The following is a 24,334-nucleotide window of genomic DNA, read 5'->3' as shown; positions in this document are numbered from 1 at the left end:
TACTCTTTTGTTTTTCAAAAAAACTCAACCGTGAATATAACATCATAATTTTCTGTTGTCACTTTTAAAAGCATAGTATATTCTAGTTTTATATGTTTATTTTATTAGTTGCAAATACCATCAGATGAAAAACTTGAGGGATTTTGGATAGATTTTAATCTCGGGAGCCAGACTGTATCATTCTACATTGCCGAAGACAATGATGTAAGCTTTAGATACCTCTGTACCATTTTGTGTGTGTGTGTGTGTGTGTGTGTGTGTGTGTGTGTGTGTGTGTGTGTGTGTGTGTGTGTGTGTGTGTGGTGTGTGTGTGTATATAATGTTGTAATTCAACTTAAGAATATGGATTTCTTTGATATTTATTTTCTCGCTATTTTAATAGATTTCAATGTTAGCTCTAGTAGTTTTGATGAGCATGGTAACCTATCAAGTTAATTAGAATTGAAAATTATTTCTGATGTCTTATTGCAAGAGAAAAATGCTAAAATTTAATACTAGTGTTTAAATATGAGCTTTTCAGAAATTAATTACATGTTAACGATTAAAATTTAACATTCACATGAACAAAGTGAATTGAATCTAGAAAAGACAGCAGTTACTCCAGTACAGAAGCATTCAGTTAAAAATAACATTAACAGATGATGACAAATGGCCTTACCTTATTCTTTCATAGAATCTTCTGTTTGAAAATAGTGAGGGATTAATTCTTTTTTTTGTTTGTTTACATCTTTATTGGAGTATAATTGCTTTACAACGGTGTGTTAGTTTCTGCTGTATAACAAAGTGAATCAGTATACATATAACCCCATATCCTCTCTCTCTTGCGTCTCCCACCCCTCTAGTTGGACACAAAGCATGGAGCTGATCTCCCTGTGCTTTGCAGCTGCTTCCAGCTAGCTAGCTATTTTACATTTGGTTGTGAGGGATTGATTCTTACGGTGGTACTTAGAAGTGAATTTTAGTTCTTTTCTTTCTGTGCTATATTGTAACTATGTTTAAACTTTGCAACCAGGCAGGTATGTTTTCTACTGACCTCTTTAACCTGAGGAAAATTCTTCAGGCCTTGTTTCCAAATAGCCACCACTTAATATTTGCTACATTTGCATACTTCTAGCTCAAACTGTATGGCCAGGATCTGAGTAAGAGTTGATTTGCATTTACTAATCTGATTGCGGCTGCTGATAATACAAAGAGGCTTTAGTCTTTTTAGTCTCTCTCTTGTAAAATCCTGCCTTTTGTTCCAGGTAAATTCTTTTTAGACGAACATTAACCAAATGCCTCTTAGGATTTCCACGTACCTTTATTTCTTTTTAGAGTACCTTTTTAGAATGCTTAATTAAAATTGAGTTCCAAAAACTAGCACTACTTCTCAGGGGTACTGATGGTTTTCATTAGTGTATTTATTCTTGCAGCGTTTTTAGGTGTATTTTTAACTGGATTTTCTTCAGGAAGTGGACTTTCATTTTGGGAAAAGAGGGTAGAATAGGACTGATGTGGTTCCTGACTTCACTCACTTGGTCTAATGGATGATTCAGACAAGAAAATAAGTAATTTTAGTATTATACTTGATAGGGATAGTATAAAATGCATTTATAAGTATTAAATGCCTCCTATGTTCCTGTCACTGATCTAGAGATGCTGGGAGAGAGTTCTTCCCACAGAGATATTTAGACTCCTCTCCCCTCTGGATTTCTATAGCAGTAGTGCATTTCTCCCTGTCTTCAGGCTTACTCTCCTCAAAGCCATTCTTCCATATTGTGGCTGCTTAAAACCCTCCCTTTGTCTCTTTAACATGGTGTTTGAGGGCCTTTATGACCTCGCCCCTGACTATTTTTCTGATAATCAGACTGTTCTCTGTGCTTACTGTGTTCTAGCCACATTAATTTTTTTTTTTCTTTTCCTCTAGATCACGCTCTTTTCAAGTCTTTTTACTTGCTGGTTCTTCTGCTTAGGAACTTCCAGATCTTTGCGTCTTAGTTCCTTCCCAGTTAGATTTCAGCACAAATGTCATCTCCTAGAGGTATTCTCTGGTAACTCAGTCTGAAGTAGCCACCCAGCCACATTATATAACACTGGCCTCTTTTTTTCTTTTATAGTAGTTATTGCTACTTAAAATCCTTTTGTTTATCTGTTGTTTTTTCTGTTTTCCCCCTCGTAGAACATAAAATTTATTAAACCAGGGACATGTCTTTTCTCATTTATGGCTATTCAAGGGCTCGTATTTATTTTAAGAATGAATATATAGAATATTCAACTAAAAGATACATAGTATGGTTAGTGCATAGAGTTCAAAGGGTATTGGAAAGAAATAAGGCAGGCAGTATAGAGCCAAAGAAGGATTGTAAGTAGGAGGCAACATCAGTTCAGTGAATATTTAATAAGAACTTACTGTGTGCCAGATATATGCTAGACACTGAGCATCACATTCATGTAAAAGATTCTCCTGGTGGGGATGATCTCGGAGAGGCAGCAGTGAGTGGTGGCGTGAAGCGAGATCTTAATTCCCTGCCTAGGAATTGAACCTGGGTAGCCTGGATGAAAACCAGGAATCCTAGCCACCAGACCCCCTGGCTCTTGCCCCCAGTGAAAAATGCATTTCTTACGGAGGCAAAAACTGTAAAAAAAACAGGTACAAAGTTTATTATTTAGAGACATTGCACAACAACTAGTGGGAGAGCACACAGAGAAACACTTTGTTTAGTTAAGATGGAAACAAGGCAGAGATGCACACCCGGAGAGCAAGGGTGTGGACCTCCTCCCTAATGAGGAGGAGCGCAGTAAAGAGGTGGTTAAGTCATTTATATAGGGCAGTTCTTCCGGGTCTTTGTTTACCTTTGGCCAATTATCTGGTTTCTCAACACCTGACCTGCCCTAGGACCCTCCCCGAGGTGCATGCGCAACTTTTTTCCAAGATGGATTTCAGCCCAGAGGCCTAGGGGATGGCCTTAGCATCACATATTATGGGGTGGTGCCCCCTCCTTTTTGAACCCCAAGGAGCCTTTCTGTGCGTGTGCAATGTTTCCCTTGCACCAAGGATGGGAAATGCATGATGTCTTGATCTTTTAACAGGGTTCAGCCCCTCTCTGTCCCTGCCATAAAAGTGTCCAATGTCCAGTTATCTACCCTATTCCTGTTGTTGTTTCTTATATTGAAGTGCAGATCTCGAAATATAGACTGGAGTCCAGTCATAAATATGTAGTCCAGAGCCGGTTTGTCTCTTGCCTCAGGAAATGTAAACATGGGGGTTGGGGGTGGTAATGAATGTCCAGCCTGGAGCCCATCTTCTTCTCACCCCAGGAAGTTGGAACAGGAGGCCAGTTGTAAATGTCTAGCTTGGGGCCCACCTATCTCCTGCCTCAAGGAGAACAGATTAAAAAGGGACAAGACCAGAGGCAGTTAGGAGACTTGCAGTAATCCGGGTGAGAGAAATCATGGTGGCACAGTTTTGGAAAGTGACAGTGGGGATGGATGGAAATGGATGGATTCCAGAAAAACTTGAGGAGGTAGAATTGAGCAGACTTGGTAGTTTGTAGTAAAAAGAGGAGGTTGATAAAACTTGGGTAACTGGATGGATGAAGATGCTGTCACAGGAGGATCAGTTTTGTAGGGTAAGATGATGAGCTCAACTTTGGATGTTTTGATTTGGAGGTGTGTGTGGGGTGTTCAGCTGAAGATATCTTGTAGGCAGTTGGATATATTGGTCTGAAGTTGAGGTGAGAGAACTGAGCTGTAAATGGAGATTTAGAAGCTCTCTGTATATAGATGATAAATAAAACCATGGGATTTAATGAGTGTCTACATGACAGAACTGTGAAAAACACAAATTTATACAGGATAGGTAGAAGAGACTCTAGCCTGAAGGATACTTGACGAATCAGCCAAAAAAGAACAAATTAAAAGGGTATCATGTTATAGAAGACAAAGGAAGGGTGTTTTATGAGCGGAAATGATGAACACTGTCAAAACACGTTAAATAAATAAAAACTGGCGATCCATGAAAGAGCAATTTCACTTAAGTGATGAGGATTTAAGCATTCCTGGAAAGTTGAAATATTTGTAGAGGAAGTAAAGACAAGGGAAAGAGAACAGTAGAAGCTAAAGTGAGATGTGGATTCCAGAGAGGGGTTTTTGTTAGGTACTTTAATGATAAGAGTTTTAAAATTGATGGCTGGGGTGACAGAGAGATTAAATAAAAAACTGAGGTCAAGAGGAGGAGAGTGTAGTAGAGGGAAAGTAGGGGGTAAAGATGAAACAAGTGGGCATAATATATCAGTAACTGTTGAAGCTGGGTATGGGCATATTTTGGATTCATTATACTGTGATTTCTATTTTTTATAATCTGTTTGAAAATTTTTATAATGTAGACATTTTTTCAAAAGGAAAGCTTTGAACCAGGTGCCTCCATGTATGAGGAAGAGTCACTTTAAAGTTAGTAGATGATAACCGATGGGTATGTGTGCCAGCTGGCATGTGCCACAAAGGAGCAAGGCTTTTACACACAGAGAAATGTGAAGCTGCTCAAAGTGTTGGGGAGAGAGGAGACCAGCCCTTTCCTGCCGACCCTGAGGTTTTGAGGTCTGGGAGAATTAGCACCTTAACTGGAGAAGGCTGTAATTATAATAGTAGTGGTGCCCTCAAGAGTATAGACTGGTTCCAATTAAGGCAAATAAGGGAGGGAGTTAGTGAAGAGATTGAGGATTTGGCAGAATTTCTATACAATGAGTGGTCCTTAAATAGCAAAAGAATTGGATCTATTTTCATCATAAGATTACTGAAGGTTTTAGGATCCCATCTTTTAGGAATGGTTCTAATTTTTACCATGACTTTTTTGTGTGAATTCATATTATTTTATTCACTTATACAAATTTTCAATGAAAATACTTGGAAGGGGAACACATTTTAGGTTATTATTCTCATGCATTCAGTGTTTGAATCTAAGGACAGTCAATTAATGAGTGAGAATTGGGGGATGAATATGATCACACAACATTTCAAAGGAAGAAATGACAGGATTTGGTAATATTTTTAAAAGTGTATACTCTAATAAATATGAATGGCTAGTCATTCTTTGCTTTTGGTTAAGAATAGGAAACCATAAAAGTAGTCAATACTGTCATTTACTTTTAAGAATGAACGAATAGATTAAATGCGGCAAGTATAATATATTATCTAGTAAATTGATGGAGCAAGAAATGTGTTATATCAACCAGTTACTTAGTGATACTTAGTAAAAGAAAATAGTAATAACCTTTATTGTTTGTATAACTTAAAATGGTGTTTAAAGGAGCTTTAAAGCAAGAATAAATTATTATTTATGATCAAAACCTGTTTTTAAATTTAAGAATCATCAGTGGGAAGCAGTCACTGTGCCTGAGGAAGAAGTACAAATATACAGCATTGAAGGTATTAAACTTGTTTTTGATAACTCTCTTCTTGATTCTGCTTGAGTAGAAGTTGCACACTCTATGGAAAAACACAATGAACTGATGAAAGCAGATCAACATTTCCATATGTTCACATTCATAAATTTGATAGTTCAATATCATCAAATTCCCTGCCCCCACAATTCCTCCAGTATCTTATATTTATTTCCTTCTCTATCTAGCCTAAAACCCATGGTCAGTCACTTTCTTGTCAATACATGCTGGACAAAAATCATATACCTTGGCAGACTGGCACCACTCCAAATTCAGATATCAAGACGTATTTTAGTTACCTCAGTGGGCATGTAGTGGTATCTCATGATAGCTTTTATATGCGTTTTCCTAATAACCAGTGATGTTGAGCACTTTTTCATGTGCTTAATGGCTACTCATATATCTTCTTCGTGAAGTATCTGTTTAAATATTTTGTCTTTTTTTTTTTTTACTGGACTGTCTTTTTTATTATTAAGTTTTTGAGTTCTTATGTATCCTGGATACAAATCCTTCGACAAATATATGTTCTGTGAGTATTTTCTCCCTATCTGTATCTTGCTTATTCATTTTCTCATTGGTGTCTTTAATGAGCAGAAGTTTTTAAATTTGAAGTCCATATGATCAGTTTTCTTTTTTTTCATGGTTATTGCTTTGTGTGACCTAAGAAATTTTGCCTACTACCAAGTACCAAAGACGTTCTCCTGTTTTTCTGTAAAAACTTTATGGTTTTTAGCTTTTATGTTGAGGACTATGATCCATCTCAAATTAATATTTGATTATGGTGTAATATAGGAGTTAGGTTCATTTTTTCATATGGGTATACAGTTATTTCAGGACTATTTGATGAAAAGGTTTTCCTTTCCCCACTGGACTTCATTGGTTCCCTTGTTGAAAATCAAATGACAGGTAGAAGTGCAGGTCTTGATGCTGTAGTCCATTCCATTGATCTGTTCCCTATGCCAGTACCACATTGTTTTAATTACTGTAGATTTATAGTGAGTCTTAAAGTGAGATAGTGTAAGTCTTCTAACACTGTGGGTTTTTTTTTTTTCAAGACTGTTTTGGAAATTCTAGACTTTTGAATTTCCATGTAAATTTTAAAATTGGCTTATCAATTGCTACAAAAAGCCTGCTAGAATTACAACTGGGATTGTAGTTTGATATCTGGAGAAATAACATTGTAACAATAGTTACACTTCATTGTGACGTATTATTCTTTTATATATTATTGGAATTGATTTGCAAAATTTAGTTAGGAATTTGGTATTTCATGTTCTAGAAGGTCTGTAGTTTTCTTTGCCTGTAATGTCTGGTTTTTTTGTTTTGTTTTGTTTTTTTTAAGTTTCAGAATCAGGGCGTTGTTAGCTTCATAGGCTGAATTGGCAAGTATTCTATAATCTTCCATTTTCTCTAAGAGTGTGTGTAGAATTGGTATTGTTTCTTCTTTAAGTACTTGGTAGTATTTACCAGTGAAGCAATCTGGGCTTGCACTTTTACTTTGCTTTGCTGAAGGCTCTTAACTACAAATTCAATTAATTTAATAGATAAAGGGTTTTTCAGGTTATCTTTTTTTTTCCTTGAGTAAACTTTGGTAATTTGTGTCTTTCAAGTAATCATGTTGTCAAATTTATTGGCATAAAGTGGTTTATAATGGTCCCATTTTATCTTTTTACTGTCTGTAGATTCTGTAGTGATGGTCCCCCTGTTGCTGCTGATACTGCTAAGTTGTATCTTTTTTTCCTAATCAGTCTGATGAGAGTTATATCAATTTTATTGATATTCTCTAAGAGCCAGCCTTTAGTTTCATCGATTTTTCTCATTTTTGTGTTTTGATTTTTAATTTAATTGATCTGTGCTCTTATAGCTGTTCTTTTCTTCTGATTACTCTAGTTGTAATTTGCTTTCCTGTTTCTAGCGTCTCAGGGTGAAGCTGAAGTCATTGACCTGAGACCATTTTTTCTCTTCTAATATAGCCATTTAGTGCTTTAAATTCTTCCCCTAAGTACTTCCTTAGCATCATCCTACAAATTGCCATGTGCTGTGTTTCCATTCTCATTAATTTATTCTTTTTAAATTTCTCTTTTGGTTTCTTCCTTGAGCCATAGGTTTATTTAAAAGTTTTTTATTTAGTTTCTATATACTTGAGATTTCAGGGATATTTTCCTGCTACTGATTTCTAATTTAATTTCATTGTTATGAGAGGGTATACTTTGTATGATCTTTGAGAATCCTTTTCAGTATATTGACACTTATTTTATGACCCAGAATATGGTCTGTCTTGGTGAATGGTGTGAGTGCGCTTGAAGGAATGTGTATTCTGCTGTTGTTGGGTGGAGGGTTGGGTTGATAGTGTTGTCATATATCCTTCCTCATTGTCTGCCTCCTGTTCTATCACTTATTGAGGGAGGGGTATTGAAGTCACCACTAGAGCTGTGGGGTTTTTTTATTCAGTTCTGTTATTTTTTTGCTTCAGATATTTTGAATTTCTGTTATTAGTTTTATAAACATTTAGTGGTATTATCTTTTCTTCATAAATTTATCATTATGAAATGACTCTTTTTCCTGTGGTAATATTCTTTGCTCTGCAGTCTACTTTATATAATATTAGTATACTCTCTCCAAGTTTCTGTTGGTTAATTATAGCATGGCATAGCTTTTCTTTATTTTTAAGTCCTTTCTGTCTGTGTATTTAAAGTGGGTTTCTTATAGGCATCATATACTGATACTGGGCATCATATCAGAGACTGTCAGTGTAATTTGACAGTCTCTGCCTTTTGTGGTTTTTAATGTGACTATTGATTTGCTTTAAATTCATCATCTAGCTTTTGTTTTTTCTACGTGCCATCCCATCTGCCATGTTTCTTTTCTTTTTTTCTTCTTTGGTGTTAATTCATTTTCAGTGGTTTAATTGTATTTCTTTTGTTGGCTTTATATCCACCTTTTTAGTGGCTGATTTACGGTTTATTTTATACATATTTAACTTAATAGTGTGTATGTTCAAGTAATATTATACCCTTTTATGAATAGTATAAGAACCTTGTAGTAGTAAAGTTCCATTTTTGCTTTCCTGGCCTTTGTGCCATTGCTGCCAATAATGGTAAAAATTTTTTGCTTCTGAATGTGTCAAAGACCTCATATTATGTGTAATGATATTTTTCTTTATGCAGCCAATTAGTTTTTAACGAGATGTAAAAAGTGGATTAAAAAGTATTTTGTATTTACCCACCTATTTACAATTTCCAGTGTTCAGCTTTCATTTGTATAGACCCAGATTTCCATCTGGTATTATTTTCCTTCTGCCTAGGTGACTTCTCTAATATTTCTTGTCCTGCAAATATGCTGGTGATGAGCTCTTTCAACTTTTTTATGTCAGAAAGTCTTTATTTTGTTTTTATTTTGCAAAGTATTTTTGATACATATAGAATTCTAGATTGCCTGTTGTCTTCTTTCAGTGTACTTGAAAGAGGTTACTCTACTCTCTCTTGGCTTGCATTGTTTCTGATGAGAAGTCTGTCACTCTCATGTTTGCTCCTTTTTGTTTAGTCTTTTTTCCCCTGGCTGATTTTAAGATTTTCTCTTCATTAGTAGTTTTAAACATTTGATTATAATGCTTTAGTGTAATTTTCTTCATATTGTTCATTCTTGAGGTTCATTGAGCTTCCTTGCTTCTAAAGGTTTTATCCATTGTTCTTCAAATATTTTTTTCTGCTCCTTTTTTCTCCTCTCTGGAGACTCTGATTACATATATACTAAGCTATATGAAGTTCTTCCATAGCTCACTGATTCTCTGGGTTCTCCACCCAAACTCCAGGCTTTTATTTCCACTCTCTTTTTTCACTTCGGTAGTTTTATATTGCTTTGTTTTGTTGCTAGTTAATATTTTCTTCTGCAGTGTGTAACCTGCTTCTGTTCTATCCTTTGTAATGTTTATCAGGCATTATATTTTTCATCTTGGGAAGTTTGATTTGGGTCTTTATTTATTTATTTATTTTTGGCAGTGTTGGGTCTTTGTTTCTGTGCGAGGGCTTTCTCCAGTTGTGGCAAGCGGGGGCCGCTCTTCATCGTGGTGCGCGGGCCTCTCACTGTCACGGCCTCTCCTGTTGCAGAGAACAGTCTCCAGACGCGCAGGCTCAGTAGTTGTGGCTCATGGGCTTAGTTGCTCCACGGCATGTGGGAAATTCATCCAACTTACTTCATGTATCAATAGTTTATAACTTTTATTCCCAGACCAGGGCTCGAACCCATGTCCCCTGCATTGGCAGGCAGATTCCCAACCACTGTGCCACCAGAGAAGCCCTTCATTTGGGTCTTTTTTAAAGATAAATTTTAAATTTTAGAATAGTTTTAGATTACAGAAAACTTGCCAGAGTAGTGTAGAAAGTTTCCATATACACCCTCACGTGGTTTCTCTTATTTTTTTTATTGTGGTAAAAATCACATAACATAAAATTTACCATCTTAACCATTTTTTAGTGTATATAGTCCAGTAGTGTTAAGTACATTCACATTATTGTGAAACAGATCTTCAGAACTTTCGTCCTCTTGAGAAATTGAAACTCTATACTCATTGAACAGTTCCCCTTTTCCCCCTCCACCCAGCCCCTGGTAACCACCATTCTACTTTTTGTTTCTATGAAATTGACTATTTTAAGTGGAATCATGCAGCATATGTCTTTTTGTGACTGGCTTATTTCACTTAACATAATGTCCTCTCCTTTAGTTTTAACATCATACATTTTTATGGTACATTTGTCACTGCATCTTAAAAAAGTCTACTTGGATCCTATGTCTTCCTCTATCTCATTCTTTTTCCATTCATAGCCAATTTTGAGAGAATAGTTTTTGCTAAATCTTTCCCTTTCTTGCTCTTCATTTCTGTTCTTTTCTACTTTCTGTTTTACATCCCACTCCACCAAAATTTCCACTGAAATTTCAGATGTCAAGATAATAATTCACTCTTTCATTATCAATATCAGTATACACACTTCAGTCCTTATACTGACCCTTGGTGGCACACCCCAGACTCCACAGGGATAGTGTCTTCTGTGCTCAGGACTTTTCCAGACCTCGCACTATCTCTCTTCATCTGGCTGTTCATTGGTATCTTTTAATATCCTTTGTAATAAAGTGGTGATGTGGTCTACCTATGTGGAGCAGGCAAGATCTGAATTTTTTATATGACTGGCACTCAATGGAAGTTAAAAAAAAGTGTGGACTCTGGAGATCAAGCAGTAGTTCTAGTGAAAAAGAGCATCTACAGTTGCAGACTGAAGGAAAGGGGAAGCCGCAGCACAATAGGGTGAGGTTAGACCCTTTTATGTTCAGTTTATAGGAGTATATAAAATAAAGGCTCCATGGACAATTAAGTGTTATTTTGAATGGCTTTGCAGGAGAAAACTATTCATTTAAGAATGGTATACTGGAATCCTACAGAAATATCTAGATAACATTATAAGATCCAAATATGTTGATATCTATAAATACTTGGATTTTATAGGAAGCAACAAAATAGGAAGTTTTCTGGTATTTCAGTAATATTGCTAACTAGAAAGCAAGCCACGATATAGTCTAGGCAGTCAAAGCAAATATCAGAAATTTCAACAAAGTCAGCAATAAAATATAACAAATATCAACAAATTCTTATGTAGATAGTCATGACATGTGGAGAATGCTTTGTAGAAAAAGGTACAAAGCATTCAGCAAAATAATAAATTGGAAGTAATTCTAATACCATGTTCATGCAAGCAGTGAAGCAAATACTGCATTTACTCTAAGTTCACAGCAAGCTGCAGAAAAAAATTCAAATGCGTATCAGAGGGATATAACAATAAACAAAAATATTCATAAAGATTATAAGTGTTCTAATCTTCATCATCACAATCTGAAACATTATCATTTTCAACGTCACCTGATCTTTCATCTCTAAGGCCTGAAAACTTTTACTGTTGAGACTTGTGACTTTTTTTTCTTTCAAAAAAAAAGAACACTGCCAGCATTTTGGATTAGAAACTGCGTTACCACTATCTTCAGGCAACTAATACTTCTTAGTACCATCAAAGGACATCACAGAGGAAGTGTCATGACCATATAGCTGCAAAAGCAAATAAGACACTTTCTGCTTGGGCAAGCCTTACAAGGATCAGAGAGTTTTAGAGCCGATAGGGACATTTGTCCTTTAGGGTAGAGCGTGGAGTGGCCAGCGGAGCTTTTCCTGATGCAGACACAAAGTTTTATCCTTGGTGTGGTCCTTCTCCCTCAGGATGTTTTCCTCTTGCCCAAAAGCAAACACTGGGGGCAGGTGTGGAGACTTCTCAGTCAGCAACAGGAGCAGCACCAGAGGTAGGACAGGACCATAGTGGCCTTCGGTCCATAATACAGGCACATTAATTGGGTGCCAGGTAATTTTCTGTAACTTTTTGGAGGAAGGGAGGTGAATACTTCATATAAACTGGCGCTTGACAGTATTTTCTTTTCACTGGATTGGTGAATTCATTGAGGATTAGCACTGTATCCTTTTATCAGACGTTCATTGTCAACACGTTTGTAACTGTGGATTTAATAGAAATGTCTGAATAGATGCTTATGCCTAGGAATAGTTAGTTATGGAATTAAAGTTATTTTCTTTTTTGCCTGTTTTAAATTAAGAAAATAGTTTTCTCAGATGTGTTCAAAGAATATTTATTAAGAACCTGTTAGTGTCCAGGATGTACTCAGGGCTTTAGTTCATTAATTATTGTATTACCTTGTAATTTATAGATCAGGAAACTGAGACTTTGAAAAATAAACTGAATTGTTGATTTCTTTACGTAAGTAGTTAGTACCAGAATTGATTAATTTAAATACTTTTAAATCCTAAAAGTTAATTTTATTTCAGTTCATTTTAATTGGTATGCTGCATGCTTTTCTTATTTATAGTATACCTGTAGAGTGGTATCATAGGAATTAATGTAAACTAATCAGTGTGATTCATTTGTGTACAGTGAGAGAATCGAAGAAGCTACTGACTATAATTCTGAAAAATAAAGTAAAAATTAGTAAAAGAGAAGGGAAAGAATTGCTTTTGTATTTTGATGCATCGTTAGAAATCACTAATGTGACACAAAAAGTTTTTGGTGCAGATAAGTATAGGGTAAGTTAAACTCTTTTTAATAAACATTTATTTTCATAATTCTGGAAACTTTCAGTTACTTGGGACTAAGTTTCATTGATTTTTTTCCCCTACAATTCTTTATAAAATAACATGTAGATTTTTAGTCCTTTAAGTTTGTATTGTGGAATGGCCATCAGATTGTTAGCCATACCCTTTCAGTTACCGATTAGAAAGAATCTCAGATGACAGAATTAGCAGCACCTACTCAAAACATTTAATGAATTTCTGCGAGGTGTTTAAAAAGTGAAATGAGACAAAGACTTGTTTTCAAGATATTAAACATTATGAGAATTATAGAATGTGCCTCAGAAGAAGTAAGTGGCATATAGAAAATGAAGTATAGATGTTGAAGAAAGAATACCCATTAAGAGTCAGATTTGAAGGAAAGGCTATGGAGGTGGGCCTTGAAATGGCCTTTGAAGTTAATGAATGAAATTTAGATAAGATGCTTTCCAGGACTGTGGAAGACGATATGAGTCGGATATTGTTTAACTGGGAATCAAGGTGGCAATTCATGTTATGTTTATGGAGATGTTCAGTTGACAAGCTTGGATGGTCCACGTCTTAGTTTATTCAGGCTACTGTAACAAAAATACCATAGACTGGGTGGCCTAAACAACAAACATTTTTTTCTCATAGTTCTGGAGGCTGTGAGTCAGATCAGGGCGCCAGCAGACCCAGTGTCTGGTGAGGGCCTGTTTCCTGGTTCATCGATGGCCATCTTTTCACGGTGTCCTTACATGGTGGAAGGGGTGAGGGATTTCTCTGGGGTCTGTTTTATAAGAGCACTAATTCCATTCATAAGGGCTCTGCCCTCATGACCTTAGCAACCCCCAAAGGCCTCCACTCCTAATACCATCCTTGGGGACTACGTTTCAACATACGAATTGTGGGGGAAACATTCAGTCTATAGCGTGCAAAAGATTTATGGTGAAGAATAGCAGATAATATGCTTGTGAGGAACCCTTACCAAAATAGGCTAAGACCGTGGTTAGTGGGGACTCATTGAATTATTCTGAAAAGAGTATTTATATGTATAAATAATAATGATTTAAGATAATTTGGCAATTTTGGAAGGAAACAGGTATAGGAAATAATTGTATTAAAATGGAAAGAACTGGGAGAAAATGACATCCCTTTGAATTAATTTTACTTTAGGAATTTACCAGAAAACAAGGCATTTCCGTTGCCAAAACATCTGTGCATATTCTTTTTGATGCAAGTGGATCACAGGTATGTGTCTGACTTACTTGATTTTTACCACTGGGCTAAGTTTAACCCTAAATAATGAGAGCACAGTAATAAAGTTCATCTTGGAGGGTGAATATCTAAAAAATAAATTGTCTCAACATAATGCCCCAATAAGATGTATATACTTTTTAAACACATTAATAATCATTTATTTCAGTACAGAAGGTAGATTGTTATTAATACCAGTTTTGGTAACTTTAAATAAAAATCAGAAGTACATGTTCTTCCACTAATGCCAAAGCCTGTATTATGTCTATTAACATTTGAAAAAGGACTAAAAATTATAACAGTACATAGATATAAGACAAAAAGAATTGACCTTTATGAGTGTGAGATGAATGAGCGCTTTACGAAGTCATCCAGTGATTGAGAACTTCCTATGGTTTGCAGTTTTAAACACTTTTTCCTTATTCTCCAACAGATTCTAGTCCCAGAAAGTCAAATCTCACCAGTCGAAGAAGAACTTGTTAGTTTGAAAGAAAAAGCTAACCCCCAAGAGGAATTTGCTAAACCTCCAAAATGTATCAAAAACAGTAATCAAGGAGACATAAAAAATAGTCAGCCTAAGGTATATATGGCATCAAAATAGTCATTTATAAAATAGCATAGGTCAAATCATTGCTATATATAATTACAGAAAAAAGCATCTAGAATTCATATGTTCATCAGTAACATTTCAGAGTATTTCCCCTGCATTTTACAAATGCAAACAAGAGTTAGTGTTTCAGCAGACTGTGTTTATATGTAAGGTTTAGGGATTTAGGACAAGGTATACTATACACTTGTAAGTTTCAAATTAGAGATATATAGGAAAGTAACTACCACTTTTTGCATTTATCCTTTCTGTTCTGTCTCTGCACTGGCCAATACAAATTTATAATGTAATGTTCTGTTTACTGGCATGAGGAAAGAAAGCAAAATACTAGGTTCTTTCTCCTCCTCCTCCTGCTCCATTGAGGATCTCCTCTAGGCTGCATGTGATAGAACCATTTCTCAGCCGCCTCTCCACATCTTGCTGTGACACTTGACATTGCTAACAGCCCTCTCTTTCTTAATGTCCTCTCCTTTGTCTTCTGTGTTAGCATTTTACTTCTCTTTTTACTTCTGTTACTACATCAGAGATACTTTCTCTCACTGTCTCCTAAATGTAGATTTGCTCTAAAAGCTTGATACCCAGCTTTCTGAACATGTCTATGCCTTCTCCCTTAGAGAGCTTCCTTCCTGTGCATAATTTAAGCTCTTAAAATGTACCAGGCTTCTGTTCAAAGTTCTATAGCTACGTTACTCTTTTTTTTTTTCTTTTTTTTTTTTTGTGGTACGCGGGCCTCACTGTTTTGGCCTCTCCTGTTGAGGAGCACAGGCTCCGGACGCGCAGGCTCAGCGGCCATGGCTCACGGGCCCAGCCGCTCCGCAGCATGTGGGATCTTCCCGGACCGGGGCACGAACCCGTGTCCCATGCATCGGCAGGCGGACTCTCAACCACTGCGCCACCAGGGAAGCCCTCCACTTACTCTTTTTATATTTCCCTTGGTTGTGTCTCTTCAAGCCCTTTCCTAAAGTCTACCTCAAACTCTTTATCTTTTGCCTCAAGTTTGCATCTGCCTCCATACTTCAGTAATGTTACCATTCATTTTTCTGATGATATCCTTGATTCCAAACTCTTCTCCCCCCATACCTAGAAGCAAGGTGCTAGTGATTGTTCTTTCATAGTATCTCTCACATCGTTTCCTCCTTATTATTCCCTTTACCGTTACTCATTTTAGCATACGTAGGTTATACAGTAACCTTCTAATAGTGTCTTTGACACTATTGCTCCATTTTGTGAGCTACCCTGTGTCGTACACCACTGATTTTTCTTAATACCAGTATCCTCATAGTATTCTTCTGCTCAGAAAGCCTTGTCATCTCTGTGTTTATCCCATTAAATCTAAGTTTTGACTTAGTTTGAAGACATTCTGTAATTTAATACTACTCTATCAAAATACCCTCCACTTTAGTATGGTCAGTTGCTTTACTGTCTTTTTTTATGGCATGCTCATTCTTGCCTCTGTACTTTCATTCATGCTGCTTTTACCTCTACTTATCTAAAGTGTACTTACATTTGTAAATCTTTGTTCATTTTTACTTTCTTAATGGAGCTTTTCCCGATTATTTGTTTTTACTAATCTCTCACCTTTAGGCAACTATAACTCTCACAGGCTCTTCCATACATTGTGTTACTATTTTTCCCTGTAGTCTGTGTCCTTCATTAAATTAAAAGTATCATTTTTGTCAACTGTAGTTCCCTCAGATGATTAGAATATAAAAGCCTTTTTTTGTCTTTATATCAGAATCATAACTTGAGTACTTACTAAAAATGCAGATTCTTAGAGCCCCCCCACCCACCTAAACCTATTGAATCATAACACAAACTCTGGAAAAGATCTTAACCACACTAAAGTTTGACATTGCACTGTTGTTAAATACCCACTGTGTTTTCAATAAGGACTAACTGTTTGAAGCATTTATATGAATAAGTAACTTTTTGGATCTCATTCATTATATACCACTAGAACTGTAATTTCTTTAAGAAGAATCTGCTGATTCAGTAGCTTATTTTCTGGTTAATCTTAGAATTCACTTTTCTCCTGTCCTTCCCCACCTTTCCTCCATTGCCCTATATACATACCTACTCAAAACTCCATCAATATTTTTTTCTCTGTCTTAGAGGCAGGTGCCTTTTTCAAAACAGCTGTCTTCTCCCTCTTTATGGTTTGTCATCATGTACTCCTTTGTACAGCATCCTCTGGAACTCCTGTCTCCTGTAGTCCCTCCTCTGCTCTTATCAGTCATTCTAGGCTAAAGTTAGAAAATGCACATCTTTTTTGGAACACTAGCTTGTGTGCCACTGAGTCTCTGAACTCCTGTAGCTGCGTTTTACTCCAAAGGCAGTTTAGTCTTCACAGAATATTAATACAATTTTTTAAATGTGTGAAAGTTTTGAACAAGGCTTAATGTTATGAAAACTTTCACAAACAAGTTTACATAAATATGTGTTCCAAACATTATCCTTATGAAATACAATAGGAAATTGTGAGCCAATGGTTAACTAGATAAACTGAGTGTCAATAAAATATTTTCAGCTAATATATAAAGGTACAATAATTCCAAGTCTGGATATTCTTTAAATATTCTTTAAAACAACATCCTTTACTTGTTTCGGCTATCTATTCAATACCAAACGTTAGGATAAAATCCCTCAAGTCAGGCTAAACTGCAGATATTTCTGGATATCATATTGTTTATAAAATACCATATGTCTTTTGTGTGTAGTCAAGGTGAAATGTTGTGAATAAAATTACAGGATATTTAATTTCAAAAGAGAATGTATATTTACTGTGGGTTTTTTTTCTCATGGTTTAAGATAATTACTCCTAGCAAAAGAAAAATGTCTGAAGCATCAATGATTGTTCCTGGCTCAGATAGATACACTGTGAGAAGTCCAATATTTTTAGTCAATACATGTAAGTTTTATTGCCTTTGAAGATTCCTAAAAAGTATTATTGTTTTAAGCTGGCATTTTTTAAATTCAGGAGTATTCTGGACCTAATTTATCTAGAGGATAATTTGGGGATATAAAAATTAATAAAATATGAACCACAAATGTCTTCTGTCAAAAAATTACAAATGTCTGAGAAGTTTAATGGGTATCCATATAAACATTATTCAGATTATTAATATCCAGCATTAATAATTTGTTGTAATTTTAAGTGAGAGCCAGCATAACACAGTGGATAAAGCATTAAATTAATCAGGCTGCTTGGGCTTGTTTCCCCACTCCTGGGTATGTACTTTGTAGCTAAGTTTAGAACCAGTTTCCTTTCTATGAAATGGGACTGAAGTGTCTAACCTCATCAAATTAAACTGTTTAAAGGATTAAATAAAAATTATTCATTAAACAAATGTTGTGAAACATTTAGACAGTGCCTGGTACATACTAAGAGCTAAATAAAAATTTTAAAATAATCTGATACTGTGTACTAGTTGCTATAAACACAGTATTATTTAATCTTTATGACAATTTAATAGTGACCTTCTGTTCCCAAAATCTGATTGCCTACTGGGAAATTATCTAATATTTGACAAACTTCTCAAACTTAACAGGTCCAAAATAAATTCATCTTTCCACCCTCCCTGCCAGTTTTTCTCCATTTCTTACCTTGGAATATGGCGTCCATGTCCAGTTACTCATCTAAATCAGAAACCTGGGACCCATCTTAGAATCCCCTTTTTTAACCTTCCTCAGCAAAAAGTGTCTCAGTGAGAACAACATAGAAAATCCTACAAATATAGCAGTCCTTTGTCCTCCTTTTTAGCAACACTACGAAGAAGAAGAATTAAACCACCACTGCAAATGACGAGTTCTACAGAAAAACCTGGTGCTTCTAAAACATTGGAAAATGGAGTGGATAATGCTGTATCACTTAAATCTAGACCATCTGAAGAAAGAAATAGAGGAGATAATACAGACAAAGTAACTTTACTTTGAAAGCATTTTTAAATAAATTTTTATCAAATTATTGTAGAAATACATAATTGAGCTAATTACTTTTGCAAGCAGTGAGTGTTTCACTTTTCCTACAGTATTGCTTTTTAAATTTTTTAGATATCATTTATTGTCCTTGAAAGTAAGTTCTTATCAATCATTTACTGTGCTAACAGTAAAATTTAGAAATATTCATTCAGTGTAACTGATTTATGCCTTCACTAGGAGAAATGGACTTGCCATCATTCTTTAGTTTATTATACAAATTAGTGTCTGCTATGGGGAAGGTTCTGGTTTAGAAATATAAGACACAAGTGGAATCTTTTAGTATCTCAAAGTCTAGCATGGGAATTAGACAAATTAATAAGATGATTATAATACTGTATGTGTTCTCAGATGTACATACAGGATGCAATAGAAACCTAGTAGAGGGGCAAGTGCCTAATCCCAGAGCTGGAGGGGAAGCTGAAGATCAGGAGATGCTCTTTTAGGAGATGGAGGAGAGTTGATTTTTGAAGGGTCAATAAAGGTTATTAGTCACATGGACATCGAGGAGGGCATTCTTTTTAGGAAGTTGAAGGGGGGACAGAGCAGGGAATGGATGAGAGAAAGTTGTGTCTTGGAGAAATAGGTAATCAGAGATACAGATAAGTTTGTAGATGAGGAGGAACACCTGAAAGCTTTTGTTTTCTCTGAAGTGTGAGCATGGTGAGCTTCTCTTGGGGACAGAGCCTTGAAGTAGAGGGCTCAGAGACACACAGAGGTTTGGAATAACTACTGAGAGAGAATGGAGAGGGGGAAGAATAAGTACAAGTGTTAGGCAGTGTTGAGGGCCCAGTTCAATTTTAAGACTATGAAGCTTATCATGGCATTAGTTTAGAAGTAAGTATAATTTCCTCAAATAAAGCTTAGCAGCCTTGGTGTTACAGTAAAAAAAAGAAAGATGGTGGATGTAAAAAAATTTTTAATGGTTATGAGGCTGAAAGATAAAGGGTGCAAGAGTTGAAGATATTAGGAAAAAACAGTCAAAGTAATGGTTCAAATTGTCTAGCTAAGTGTTTCTTAATAGGGGCAATATTGTTTAGCTGTGCAGTGTGGTTCTGAATGTTGTAGGATGAGAAGTGTCCTAGGCCTGTGCTTACTTATTGTCGGGAGAGCCCTTCTGTCATTGGGACAACAAAAAACACACCTGTACATTTTCATACTGCTCCTCTTCCAGCAGGGAAGACAGCCGGGAGGAGGCAAAATATCTTAGTTAGGGGGTATATGTTTCTGATAGTGATGGCAAATTTTTATTTGGTCCGGGAAGGTATGTATCTGTGGCTGTGGAAAGAGGGAAGCTTGCTACAGTCAAGAAGTTACTTGTGCAGTGGCCAAAACTTTATAAAACAAGTTAATACTTCATAATTTCCGGTTCATGTGTATGTTAGTGAAAAGACAGAATAGATGCAGGCTATGAGATCAATAGCAAGAGAAGATACGCCAAGGAGGTGCTAGAAATTCTCAGAGAGGAAAATTGAATTATTTTTCTAGCTGTGGCTGAGATCAGAAAATTTGTAGGATCTTCTGCCTCCTTATCTGCAATGAAAGTTACTTTCTTGTGTTTTAGGATAGGCAATATTCTAGAATGGGCATAATCGTATGAAATAAATAGAAATACTATCCAACTTTTAATAGTAAGGTAAAAAAGTTTTAAACTTTAATACTCTGACTTTTAAAAGTTGTTTTCATATAATGCCTTAATTCAAATTTATATTAAAATTTCTCCCGTTTATAGCATATCGAAACTGATAGAGAAAAGACAGAAAATAAGGACATTGAATTTCCAAACCAAAATTTTAGTAAGTAATCTTTGGTTTAATTTTAGTCATCCTTTACACACACACACACACACACACACACACTCACACTCCTCTCTATACTTCCCTTTCATTTATTTGAAAAAAAGATTTATAATGAATACATTCAGCTTTATGCAAAGAACTTAAGAGGTTACAAGAAAATATAATACAGCCTTGGTTCCCAAGAAGTTTGGGTCTGGGAGGGGGAAGATGAGATCAATCAATCTTTCCATCCCAGTATGTGAACTTTGATCAAATTCTAGCTTTCATTTTACCCTGCCAACTGCACGAAAAAATGAAAATACCATAATTTTTGTTTTATTTAGGTGAACTCCAGGAAATTGTTCCTGATTCACAGGCAGTGGGAAAAATAGATAAACCTGTGTAAGTATGAGAAAACCCATCAAATCATTTAGCCTATAATAATGTTACTTTTAGATGAGTGTAACAAATTTAAAGGACAAGGCCTTTATATTCTTAGAGTGTAGTATTGGTTATAGAATTTATCATCTTTCAAGTATTATTATGATCGCACAATGGGGAATAGCCTATATGTTTCTTCAACCAACGTAACTCTTTTCAAATTGACTTAAAATGAATGAGATTTTAAAACAATAAAGAATGAATGTGAAGAAAATTAACCAAGTTTAGATATACATGAAGACGTGTAAGATATGTGAGATGTATTTAGGTAGATATCAAAATAGTAGCAATAATGGAACTTTTAAAATAATATTCTTTAATCTTGATCAATTATATAGTAAATTTTAACTTTCATCAGGACTTTTCATACTTGACTGTTAAATTTCTGTCAGTAAACATTGACTAAATAAAAAGAATCAAGGCCTTATATCAGTCATAGGCTAATGTTTTGTGATAAGCAAATGAATTTATTTTGCAGGTTACCTGGTGTTTTAGACGACATCTGTGGAAATAAAATGCACTTCAAATGGGCACGTTGGCCACCTGTAACAAATATTAATCTGTGTAATAACAAAAGAGCAAGTACTTCATCAGGAGACACATTTACTCAAGGTGAAACACAGTTTTCTCTGTATATAAAATAGTTGTTCAAGGAAATACTCATTTCTTGAAATGTCTTAACAAATATTTTGGTTTTAACGAATTTTGTATATGATCAGTTTATAAATTTAATAAGGATTAATTTCTCATTTTCCCATTAGATATTGTTATCAACAAAAAACTTACTAAACAAAAATCATCCTCTTCAATATCAGATGATAATTCTCAGGAAATGGGAAAGGTGCAGTATGGGAAAGAAATAATGCAGCATAACAAAATACATAAAGCAGAAGTAGAAGTTTGCAAAAGAAACAAACAACAACAACTAAATCATTCTAAACATTTGGAGGAGAAAAATACTGAAAATACAAAGCAGAGTGATTGGCATATTGAATCTGAAACTACTTTAAAATCAGTTCTCCTAAATAAGAAAGTTGAAGAATCTGTGATCTGTAGGAAGAAATACATACTGTCAAAAGATGTGAATACTGCTATCTGTGATAAAAGCCCTTCTCCTAGAAAAAATGCAGAAAGTCATAGAAGATCAGGGGAAAGACTGACATCTGAATTTAATTCCTGGGATTTGAAACAAAAAAAAATGGTGAGCTTTCAGTATGTTTTATTTCTGCACACCCATAATATGCCTACTTAATAACATAAAGTGAAAGAAGCTTGATTAATTGCTACAAATTTAGTGTTTGTAATACCCTGTCCTTTTTTTAATTGAAGTATCGTTGATTTACAATATTACATTAGTTTCAGGTATATAACATAGTGATTCAATATTTTTATAGATTATACTCCATTTAAAGTTATTACAAAATAATGGCTGTATTTCTCTATGCTGTGCGATTTACCATTGTTGCTTATCTATTTTATATTTAGTAGTTTGCATCTCTTAATCCCATACCCCTATCTTGCCCCTTTCCTCTTCCCTCTCCCCACTGGTAACCACTAGTAATACCATGTTCTTTAATTCAGGCTTAGACTCTGAGAGTGCATGCCTCCTGAACCCCTTTCTGACCTCTCCCCAGTCCCAGCCCTGATAGAACCTATGTGCCTGCTGGCACATAGCTGGCATGTAAATAGGTATAGCATGAATGAACCCTGCAGTTCCTTGTCTCCTCTTATTGGGTCTCTCCCACTCTGTCCCTCAGATTCTTCTGAACATGCATATAGAACTGCCTGTGCCTCTCTTATGGTGCTTACCTTTCTTTTTTAATAAATGGTTATTTTGTGTGGTCTTTCCCCCCGTTTTAACCTATTAGAGTGTAAAGACTGTGTTTTATGCAACGTTTGTTTTCCTGCATGGCCTAGCACAGCTTTGCACGTAGTAGCATCTGAAACATTTCTTGGATTATTGCCTTAAAGTTTGACGAGGTTTTTCAAGAAAGTATGTAAGTGGGGTGGAGGAGACTTATCTTCTATTGTAAATGTTGCTTGTCCTCATTGCAGACTCCACTTCTTCAAATTAATCATCTGTAGAACATCTCCAGGAGAGTTTTAGCTAGTTTGCACCATACTTTGAGACTGAAAGTTTACTTTTTGTAGCAGTTAAAGTTATAAACCTTTTCTTTGGTCATTGCTACCAAGATTCAGATTAAGAAAATTTTCTAATCAGAATACATTTCCACTGCCAGTAATGCAATCGCTTTTGCACTATGCCTTAAAAGATCCAGGTTGTACAGGCCTTCATTTATCTTCCAGAGTGTTACTAATACCTGGGTGGCCAAATTTCTAGAGTCAGTGTAAAATGTTCATATATTGGAGCATCTTAGTGTGCAAGTGAAATACTTAATAGCCAATTTTGCAGTTGTTGTATATAATTAGATATTATTTCATTTGTCTTGACCAGGCTACTCTTTATTTTGTTTTTAACCTGCAATTCCCTTTTTCTGCCTCATTTGGCTACTTTCCTTTTTAACCAGATCCTTTTGGGTCACTTTCTTCTTGATTCTCAGTACGCTATTCTCTCTTCTTTCTAGTCTTAGCTGCTATTTAGTTCCTTCAGACCCAGTGGAAGTAAGTTTCTTTTTGTCTGAATGCTGATCTGTCCTTCAATTTTAATTTTAAACTGTTTTCTTTGGAATTTAGAATCATTCCACAGAATTTTTCTGATCTAGTCATTTTTTTCCTGGGAGCACAGAAACTTGATCTTTTCTAAGCTGTGCTTTTTTTTTTTTAAGTCAACTTCCCGTTTTCAGAAGTTCTCTTTGCTCTTTCATAGCGTCACTCTCTTTATTACTGTGCAGCATTTCCTGCCACTCTCATTCATGGGTGACTCTCCTCTAAGGTAGTCATCTGTCTGATCATGTCTTTCTATTCACCCAGAGATAAACCCAGAGAAATAGAACCTCTGTAGTTCAGTGGTACAGATTTCCCACATTGGCTCTAATTATGTCAGAGTTCTTAATAATATTATATTATTATACACTGTTTTAGGGGAGGTTTGTTTTTGCTACATTTTTATCAAGGCAGGTATACCCTGTCTTCTGGTAATCTCAAGAAGGGATAGTAAGTAATAACTTATTATCTATTATATATAAAAACATATGAACTTAAAAATGGTTAAAATAATAAATTTTATGTCATGTTATGTTTATATTATATTTTACCATAATTTAAAAAACCCATATGCATGATGCTCAGAAAAAAAAAAACTAAAAGCAAGAGAACTCATATCTTTAGTAAGAGTGTTCAAGTTTTCTTTTAACCAGATAATCTAAAATTATGCAGATAATATTCCTACTTCGTAGTCTTTCCATTAAAAAATTAATAGAATTTTTTAGAGCAGTTTCAGGTATACAGCTATACAAAGAGTTCCCATATACCCCTTCACTCCACCCCAGTTTCCCCTATCATTAACATCTTACGCTAGTAGATTTGTTACAAATGATGAGCCAGTACTGAAACATTATTAACTCAAGTCCATAGTTTACATTATAGTTCACTCTTTGTGTTGTGTATTCCATGTTTTTTTGACAGATGTATAACAACAGATATTGACCCTTAGAGTATCATGCATAATAGTTTCATTGCCCCAAAATTCCCCTGTGCTCCACCCCTCCCTTGTTTCCTCCCTCCTCCGCCAAACTGCAGGCAATCACTGATCTTTTTACTGTCTCCA

General features: G+C 35.4%; 1 protein-coding gene across 1 annotated transcript in view; it reads left to right on the top strand.

Moving 5' to 3' along the window:
* The window catches only part of SYCP2 (synaptonemal complex protein 2), a 58,571-nt gene that overhangs the window by 10,973 nt on the left and 23,264 nt on the right, over positions 1-24,334 (top strand). The window contains exons 12-22 of the mRNA XM_070043632.1: positions 109-204; positions 5,343-5,403; positions 12,398-12,546; positions 13,726-13,800; positions 14,240-14,386; positions 17,222-17,321; positions 18,174-18,331; positions 20,121-20,184; positions 20,511-20,568; positions 21,086-21,219; positions 21,369-21,808. Of these exons, the coding sequence (XP_069899733.1) occupies positions 109-204; positions 5,343-5,403; positions 12,398-12,546; positions 13,726-13,800; positions 14,240-14,386; positions 17,222-17,321; positions 18,174-18,331; positions 20,121-20,184; positions 20,511-20,568; positions 21,086-21,219; positions 21,369-21,808 (1,482 nt within the window). The remainder of the gene's footprint in view (positions 1-108; positions 205-5,342; positions 5,404-12,397; positions 12,547-13,725; positions 13,801-14,239; positions 14,387-17,221; positions 17,322-18,173; positions 18,332-20,120; positions 20,185-20,510; positions 20,569-21,085; positions 21,220-21,368; positions 21,809-24,334) is intronic.

Source organism: Globicephala melas, chromosome 15 (genome assembly GCF_963455315.2).
Source record: "Globicephala melas chromosome 15, mGloMel1.2, whole genome shotgun sequence".
NCBI lineage: Eukaryota > Metazoa > Chordata > Mammalia > Artiodactyla > Delphinidae > Globicephala > Globicephala melas.
The sequence above is the reverse complement of the archived record's forward strand: the minus strand, read 5'-3'. Positions and strand labels throughout refer to the sequence as shown.